This window comes from Ranitomeya variabilis, chromosome 1 (assembly GCF_051348905.1).
Source record: "Ranitomeya variabilis isolate aRanVar5 chromosome 1, aRanVar5.hap1, whole genome shotgun sequence".
In the NCBI taxonomy this organism is placed as follows: Eukaryota; Metazoa; Chordata; class Amphibia; order Anura; family Dendrobatidae; genus Ranitomeya; species Ranitomeya variabilis.
Window position 1 is genome coordinate 843,246,392 of NC_135232.1, and position 9,282 is coordinate 843,255,673.

Genomic DNA, 9,282 nt, shown 5'->3' on the forward strand with positions numbered 1-9,282 from the left:
GAGGCTGGACACGCGCGCTTTTCAAAATAAGCGCGTGTCCAGCCTCCCGTGACGTCACGGCTTGTGATTGGTTAATGGCGGCCATGTTGCCGGGACGCGGACCAATCACAGCAAGCCGTGACGTAATTTCGTCACGGCTTGCTGTGATTGGTCCGAGTCCCGGCAACATGGCCGCCCTGACCAATCAGAAGCCGGGAATTCACGTAAGCAAGTAAAAGCGCGAATTTTAAAGAAACAACGCTGCCGCTTACAATCGCCGAGGTCCCGGCTGCGTCGGACAGGTGAGTATAGCAATTTTTTTTATTTTAATTCTTTCTTTTACACCTTTTTACATTAATGTTGTTTCGATACCGATATCCGATATTACAAAAATATCGGATCTCGGTATCGGAAATTCCGATACAGCAAGTATCGGCCGATACCCGATACTTGCAGCATCGGAATGCTCAACACTAATAATGACCCCAATCTGGCATAATGACCCCCATCTTAGTATAATGTCCACATCATGGTATAATGTCCCCAATTGTGGTACATTGCACACTTTTTCAAGGAATATATATATATATATATATACATTTATTATTATACTAGATGGTGGCCCGATTCTAACGCATCAGGTATTCTAGATTATGTATGTATGTATATAGCACAGGCCACGTAGTATATAGGAGCCATGTAGTATATAGCAGACAAATACTACGTGGCCTGTGCTATATACTATGTTGCTGCTATATACATACATGCATAAATATTGTAGAATACCCGCTGCGTTAATACAGGCCACGCAGTATATAACAGTGGCCACGCAGTATATAACACAGCCTACGTACTATATAACACAGCCCACGCAGTATATAGCAGCCACGCAGTATATAACACAGGCGACGTAGTATATAACACTGGCCACGTAATATATAGCACAGCTCACGCAGTATATAGCAGCCACGCAGTATATAGCACAGCCCCCGCAGTATATCACACTGGCCACGTAATATATAGCACAGCCCACGCAGTACATAGCAGCCACGCAGTATATATCACAGCCCCCGCAGTATATAACACTGGCCTCGTAATATATAACAAAGCCCACGCACAGCCCACGCAGTACATAGCAGTCACGCAGTATATAGCACAGCCCACGCAGTACATAGCAGCCACGCAGTATATAGCACAGCCCCCGCAGTATGTAACACTGGCCACGTAATATATAACACAGCCCACGCAGTATATAACATAGCTACATTAGTATATAGCACAGAGATGTAGTATATAACAGAGACCACGCAGTATGTAATTCAGCCCACGTAGTATATAGCAATGTGGCCACTATATGCGTGGTTAAAAAAGACTTAAAATAAAAAATAAACATATACTTACCTTCCGAAAGCCCCTTGAAGTCCTGGCATCTGTGTGTGGTGCACATGGCAGCTTCCGGTCCCAGGGTTGGTATGAGCGCAGGACCTGTGATGACGTCGCGGTCACATGACCGTGATGTCATGGAAGGTCTTTCTCGCATAGCTTCCTTGGTACCGGAACCTGCCGCTTGCACTGCCGAGGACAGCGCGCGATGGAAGGTGAGAATAGCCTTTTTTTTTTATTATTCTTATTTGTAACATTAGATCTTTTTACTATTGATGCTGCATACGCAGCATCAATGGTAAAAATTTGGTCACACAGGGTTAATAGCTGCGTAACCGGAGTGCGTTACACCGCGCTTCGGTAACCCTGGCATTAACCCTGTGTGAGGGCTGACTGGAGGGGAGTATGGAGCGTGCGCCGGGCACTGACTGCGGGGAGGAAAGAGCGGCCATTTTGCCGCCGGACTGTGCCCATCGCTGATTGGTCGTGGCAATGGTCGTGGGCATTTTGCCACGACCAATCAGTGACTTGGATTCCATGACAGACAGAGGCCGCAACCAATGAATATCCGTGACAGACAGAAGGACAGACAGATGGAAGTGACCCATAGACAATTATATAGTAGAGACAAAAATAAAAATAGGAAGAAACGCCATAGCACTCACCAGTCTTGCAGTTCAATGATTCTTTATTGATTCATGTAAGAAACAACGATTCTTCACGGCATGGGGGACGGGAAAAACAAAGTGCAGGAGTGCAACGGACGAGACCGTTGCACTCCTGCACTTTGTTTTTCCCGTCCCCCATGCCGTGAAGAATCGTTGTTTCTTACATGAATCAATAAAGAATCATTGAACTGCAAGACTGGTGAGTGCTATGGCGTTTCTTCCTATTTTTATTTTTGTCATTGCCATGGACTTTATTGCTTCACGCTAGCACCTCCAGTCTTTGCCGAACACTCTGTATTCTCTGGACTATTCCAGGTTGTTTTATCTCGGTACTTTCGAGGTTGTGCTGCTCTGGTTCTCTTTCACATTAATTATATAGTAGATATATACAAATATTTACTGTACATTTAAGATTTTTAATGAATTATGCAAACTCTAGAACATGAAATAATTTATTTTCAAATAGTGAAAGCAGGAGATTATGATATTATTATTATGATATTGCAGCGCTGGAGTCCTGGGTTCAAGCCCCACTAAGGACAACATCTGCAAAGACTTTGTATGTTCTCCCCGTGTTTGCGTGGGGTTCCTCCGGGTATTCCGGTTTCCTCCCACATTCCAAAGACATAATGAAAGGGAATTTAGATTGTGAGCCCCAATGGGGACAGCGACGATAATGTGTGCAAACTGTAAAGTGCTGCGGAATATGTTAGCACTATATAAAAATAAAGATTATTATTATTATATTATAATAATGATTTATAATGACTTTTGAAAACTATCCAGATGGTCATTATGATCTTCTATGGCTGTTCTGTTCATGTCTACTGATGGTGGATCACTTTAATATGCTTGAGTTGTCTGGAAAAATTGATATTTAGGTTAGAATATTTACATAGATCAAGTAAATGCAAATATTGTAGACAGGTAAGTACTATAGATAACAGATAAAAGATCTCTGAATAGAAATCTACAGACTCCTGAGACATGATTTCACACAAAATACATTTACTGCCTATACTTCCTTGGGATCGATGGATCAGCTACTTCTGTCAGTCCTATATAAGTGAATGCAGTGCAGATGGTGCACGTGCACCATTACTCCATCCAAACAGGAGACTTTTTGTATGTGGGGGTATCAACGCTCAGATCTCTAGAGATCAAGTACCTTATCATTTAAATAGATAATGAATATTTTTACTAGGAAAAACACTCAGTCAAGATGGAGTCCTAAAATATTTCACAAAAACACATTCTTTATGAAGCTTTGACACCTACTGATTTCTTCCTCCCAAAAGAGCCTTTACTTCTTTCAATTCAGGATTGACACATATTGGAAGTCTTCTATTTTTTAACATTGCGCTGTTAAAAGTGAAACAATAAGCATTTTTTTTATATTTTATTGCCTTGCAAAATGTTTATCGCTCGTCCTGTTGTAAGTGTTGGCTCAGAAAACCTAAAAAAAAATATTATTATCCCTCAATGGCAGGGAAGATTTTTCCCTGATGGCTTGTTTTTAACTATTTTTAACTGTACAGTGGGTACGGAAAGTATTTTTCATTCTTTGTTTCATTGCAGCCATTTGGTAAATTCAAAAAACTTCATTTTTTTTTCTCATTAATGTACACTCTGCACTCCATCTTGCTCGAAAAAACCCAGAAATTTAGAAATTTTTGCAAATTTAAAATAAAAGAAAAATTAAAATATCACATGGTCATAAGTATTCAGACCCTTTGCTCAGACACTTATATTTAGGTCACATGGTGTCCATTTCCTTGTGATCCTCCTTGAGATGTTCTACCCTTCATTGGAGTCCAGCTGTGATTAAATAAACTGATAGGACTTGATTTGGAAAGGCACACACCTGTCTATATAAGACCTCACAGCTCACAGTGCATATCAGACCAAATGAGAATCATGAGGTCAAAGGAACTGGCCAAGGAGCTCAGAGACAGAATTGTGGCAAGGCACAGATCTGGCCAAGGTTACAAAAGAATTTCTGCAGTAGACAAGGTACATAAGAGCACAGTGGCCTCCATAATCCTTAAATGGAAGAAGTTTGGGACCACCAGAAGTCTTCCAAGACCTGGCCGTCCAGCCAAACTGAGCAATTGTGGGAGAAGAGCCTTGGTGAGAGAGGTAAAGAAGAACCCCAAGATTACTGTGGCTGAGTTCCAGAGATGCAGTAGGGAGATGGGAGAAAGTTTCATAAAGTCAACTATCACTGCAGCCCTTCACCAGTCGGGCCGTTATGGCCCAACGGAAGCCTCTCCTCAGTGCAAGACATATGAAAGCCCGCATAGAGTTTGCTAAAAAACACACGAAGGACTCCCAGAGTATGAGAAATAAGATTCTCTGGTCTGATGAGACGAAGATAGAACTTTTTTGTAACAACTCTAAGTCTGGGTTCACACTGCGTGTGTGGCGTCCGTTAGACGGACTACGCTACACCGCGGAATAACGCGGTGTAACGCAGTCCGTTAACGTCGCCATTAAGTCCTATGTCGGACGCATCGCTAGCACACGCCCACAAGGGTCGTGCGCTAGCGATGTGCCATCATTGAGTGACGGACCCTGGGACGCGGGCCACAGCATTTCCAGGTCCATCACAGCTAGCGCAGATAGAGCATCGGCTAGCTCTATCTGCGCTAGCGCAATGGAATGTCGGCAATTGCGTTAACAGCAACGCATGTGTTGAACGGGCTGCTGTTAACGCAATGTGAACCTAGCCTTAGCGGTATGTGTGGAGAAAACTAGGCACTGCTCATCACCTGCCCAATACAATCCCAACAGTGAAACATGGTGGTGGCAGCATCATGCTATGGGGGTGTTTTTCAGCTGCAGGGACAGGACGACTGGTTGTCATTGAAGGATATATGAATGCGGCCAACTACAGAGATATCCTGGATGAAAACCTCTTCCAGAGTGCTCTGGACCTCAAACGTGACCGAAGGTTCACCTTCCAACAAGACAATGACCCTAAGCACACAGCTAAAATAACAAAGGAGTGGCTTCAGAACAACTCTGTGACCATTCATGACTGGCCCAGCCAGAGCCCTGACCTAAACCCAATTGAACATCTCTGGAGAGACCAGAAAATGGCTGTCCACCAACGTTCATCATCCAACCTAACGGAACTGAAGAGGATCTGTTGGAAGAATGGCAGAGGATCCCAATATCCAGGTGTGAAAAACTTGCTGCATCATTCCCAAGAAGACTCATGGCTGTACTAGCTCAAAAGAGTGCTTCTACTCAATACTGAGCAAAGGGTCTGAATACTTGATCATGTGATATTTCAGTTTTTCTTTTTTAATAAATTTTCAAAAATTTTTACATTTCTGTTTTTTTTCAGTCAAGATTGGGTGCTGAGTGTACATGACTTTTGGATATGGGATGGACCCCACTCCATCTTAAAACCACCATAACTACTTTAAACCTAGGTACTAAAATAAATACACAAAACATATTATTTTGGTTGTCAAAATGGCCAAAGCTTTTATTCAAATCACAGGATTAAATAATCAGTAGGAGTCATGTGGAGTGTTAGTACATTGGGATTCACAAGTACTGCGATATCCCCAGCTGTCTGACATACAGCACCAGAACAGACAGCCATAAAGGGGTGGCACGCACTGGCTTGCCATTCAAGCAGAGCCAGTAAACTTTCAGGGCACCAATGACCCTATTATCCTCACTCCTGTGCTTAACCACTGTGCCCGCCCCGATTGATGTTACCATTACAACGTCATTGAGGCTGGCCACCAAAGCCGAGCCTGCTCACCACCATGAGGTTTTATATCCTCTATTAGTTAAAATGAGTCCACCTTAACTTGTCTGCAACTTCCACCTGACTCCTAAACCGCAAAGCTGTGACGGGTTATAAATTCCATGTTTCATTTGCCACTTTTCTTTTTTTTTTTTTTAATAATTAAATCATTTTTGTAAACTTAAAAACTAGAAGTGCCTGCAAAAGCATTGATGGGACTAAACTTGGCAAACCTCCGACTCACAAAGAGTCATCCTACAGCGCTCAGGAGAGGAAAAACCCCCTGTGGAGGAAACCTCCAGGGAACCATGGCTTAAGGATTGCCCTTCCCTTGGGCTTAGAAGGTTACCACAAATAATAACTCTTTATAGCCAATATACAATTGAACCTGGTACAAGATATACAATGACAAATTCAAAAATACAATAAAGCATCTATCATTATACAAGCAATAATTAAAAAGTTTTAGGACAGAGATTATAAACAGGGCGGGAGGGCGGGTAATGTTTCCTCCTGTCCATCCTGTGAGAGAAAGAGGGAGAGCCAGAGTTGCCTCCCCCGCCTCCCCTATATAAGCCCCACCCTCCTCACAGTAATACACCAGGCACAAACATCTAAACTCCTTCCTCTTAGGCCATGTGCACACGTTCAGGATTTTTTGCGTTTTTTTCGCGTTTTTTTGCTATAAAAACGTGATAAAAATGCGAAAAAAACGCTAACATATGCCTCCCATTATTTTCAGTGTATTCCGCATTTTTTGTGCAAATGTAGCCTTTTTTTCCGCGAAAAAATCGCATCGCGGAAAAAAAAGCAACATGTTCATTAAAATGCGGAATTGCAGGGGATTCTGCACACCTGGGAGTCCATTGATCTGCTTACTTCCCGCAGGGGGCTGTGCACACCATGCGGGAAGTAAGCAGATTATGTGCGGTTGGTACCCAGGGTGGAGGAGAGGAGACTCTCCTCCACGCACTGGGCACCATATAATTGGTCAAAAAAAAAGAATTAAAATAAAAAATAGTCCTATACTCACCTTCGATGTCTTCCCGCCTCTTCACTGCACGCTGTCGCTTCGGTTCCTGTAGCTGGTGTGCGGTGAAGGACCTGCCGATGACGTCGCCGTCTTGTGATTGGTCGAGACCGGTCATGTGACCGCTCACGTGACCGCGACGTCATGGAAGGTCCTGCGTGCACACACCATCTATACGGAACGGACGCCGGTGAGGAGATCAGCTGTCTGCGGGTGAGTATAAGCATTTTTTTTATTTTTTTTATTATTTTTAAACATTCTATCTTTTACATTCAAAAGCAGCAGCTATAGTAAAAAGTTGGTCACACTTGTCAAACGCTATGTTTGACAAGTGTGACCAACCTGTCAGTCAGTTTTCCAAGCGATGCTACAGATCGCTTGGAAAACTTTAGCATTCTGCAAGCTAATTACGCTTGCAGAATGCTAAAAAAAACGCGAAAAAACGGAAAAAATCGCAAAAAAAAAAATGCTGATTTCTTGCAGAAAATTTCTTCAGGAAATTTCTGCAAGAAATCCGGACGTGTGCACATACCCTTAAAGCAACAACACTCTTGTTTAAAATCTACACCGCAATACAAACAAAAGCTGCAGGAGTTCTCGGTCCACCCAATCCCAAGTCATGTCCACCTCCATCTAGTCTCCGGTGGTTTCTTTATTGAGAAAAAATGAACTTATTTGAATTTACCAAATGGCTGCAATGAAACAAAGAGTGAAAAATGTAAAGGGGTCTGAATACTTTGCGTACCCACTGTAATTGTTTGTCAGCTCTTAGGCCATGTGCACACGTTCAGTATTTTTCGCGTTTTTTTCGCGTTTTTTCGCTATAAAAACGTGATAAAAACGCGAAAAAAACGCTTACATATGCCTCCTATTATTTTAAGTGTATTCCGCATTTTTTGTGCAAATGTAGCCTTTTTTTCCGCGAAAAAATCGCATCGCGGAAAAAAAAGCAACATGTTCATTAAAATGCGGAATTGCAGGGGATTCCGCACACCTAGGGGTCCATTGATCTGCTTACTTCCCGCACGGGGCTGTGCCCACCATGCGGGAAGTAAGCAGATTATGTGCGGTTGGTACCCAGGGTGGAGGAGAGGAGACTCTCCTCCACGCACTGGGCACCATATAAGTGGTCAAAAAATAAGAATTAAAATAAAAAATAGCGATATACTCACCCTCGATGTCTTCCCGCCTCCACTGCATGCTGCCGTTCGGTTCCTGTAGCTGATGTGCGGCGAAGGACCTCGCCGATGACGTCACTGTCCTGTGATTGGTCGTGAGCGGTCATGTGACCGCTCACGTGACCGTGACGTCACGGAAGGTCCTGCGCGCACACACCAGCTATAGGAAGACGAACGGACGCCGCTGATGAGATGTCTGGGTGAGTATAAGCATTTTTTTATTTTTTTTATTATTTTTAAACATTTTATCTTTTACTATAGATGCTGCATAAGCTGCATCTATAGTAAAAAGTTGGTCACACTTGTCAAACAGTATGTTTGACAAGTGTGACCAACTTGTCAGTCAGTTTTCCAAGCGATGCTACAGATCGCTTGGAAAACTTTAGCATTCTGCAAGCTAATTACGCTTGCAGAATGCTAAAAAAACGCGAAAAAAACGGAAAAAAAACGCAAAAAAAAAAATGCGGATTTCTTGCAGAAAATTTCCGGTTTTCTTCAGGAAATTTCTGCAAGAAATCCGCAACGTGTGCACATACCCTTAGAAACAGAAATTTCTGAATCTAAAAATCTGTTCCGTACACTGATTACTGCAAATCCCATTCAGATATATGGGATAGATACATACATTTTTGCAACAGACCTGCCTTAAAAAAACTTGAATAATATAACAAAACTTATACAGTAAAAACAAAACATTGTTTAACTTAGTGTTCATGTAAATGTGCACAAAAACCTTAGTGATCTACTTGCATATGTTCAATATTATCACATGTAGAACTTCTGGGGTAAATCTCCAACTTTTCCATTGCCTTTATGTTAAGCTTGTCAGAAAATTTTGTGCACAGACAGCGATTTCCTCGAGGTACAGCCGCTCCTAGGAAAGGAATATTGATAAGTCATCATCTAGACATAATGCCTTTATAGTAAAGAGTGATATAACTTTCTATAACTGTACCTTGTATTAAAGTAGCGGATAACAGTGCGGCGTAGATGATGGCAGCAATCTTGCAGTCCATAATGAGTGGGTCAAGGATCTTGTGAGCTGGTAATGTAGACACTTCTTGTGTGAAAATGTAAAATCTGGGGCTAAAACAAAAATTTGGTGGTAAAAATGTAGATATTTTGTCTTCACTGCCCAATGGTATAAAATTATGTGACACACCCATGGTGTCAATATGATCACTGCACCCCTAGATGAATTCGTTGAGAGGTGTAGTTCGCAAAATGGAGTCACTTATGAGGGTTCTGCTGTTCTTGAACTTCATGGGCTCTCCCAGT

General features: G+C 42.4%; 1 protein-coding gene across 1 annotated transcript; it reads right to left on the bottom strand.

Moving 5' to 3' along the window:
- Positions 1 to 2,554: 2,554 nt before the first annotated feature.
- Positions 2,555 to 9,020, bottom strand: LOC143772323 (C-X-C motif chemokine 10-like). Its single transcript, XM_077260648.1, has 4 exons — positions 8,960 to 9,020; positions 8,755 to 8,878; positions 3,309 to 3,392; positions 2,555 to 2,891 (listed from the first exon to the last, which is right to left on the bottom strand). The coding sequence occupies exons 1-4, from the start codon at positions 9,018 to 9,020 to the stop codon at positions 2,855 to 2,857; spliced, it is 306 nt and encodes a 101-aa protein (XP_077116763.1). The 3' UTR covers positions 2,555 to 2,854.
- Positions 9,021 to 9,282: the final 262 nt, after the last annotated feature.

What these genes read in the sequence shown, in the direction of transcription:
- LOC143772323 (XM_077260648.1), bottom strand. Translation starts at nt 9,020, where the DNA reads ATGGACTGCAAGATTGCTGCCATCATCTACGCCGCACTGTTATCCGCT. An exon ending in ATCCGCTACTTTAATACAAG is followed by an intron (nt 8,879 to 8,959) that starts GTACAGTTATAG and finishes TTCCTTTCCTAG; the next exon opens with GAGCGGCTGTACCTCGAGGA. An exon ending in CTTTTGGGAGGAAGAAATCA is followed by an intron (nt 2,892 to 3,308) that starts GTAGGTGTCAAA and finishes CAATTTTTCCAG; the next exon opens with ACAACTCAAGCATATTAAAG.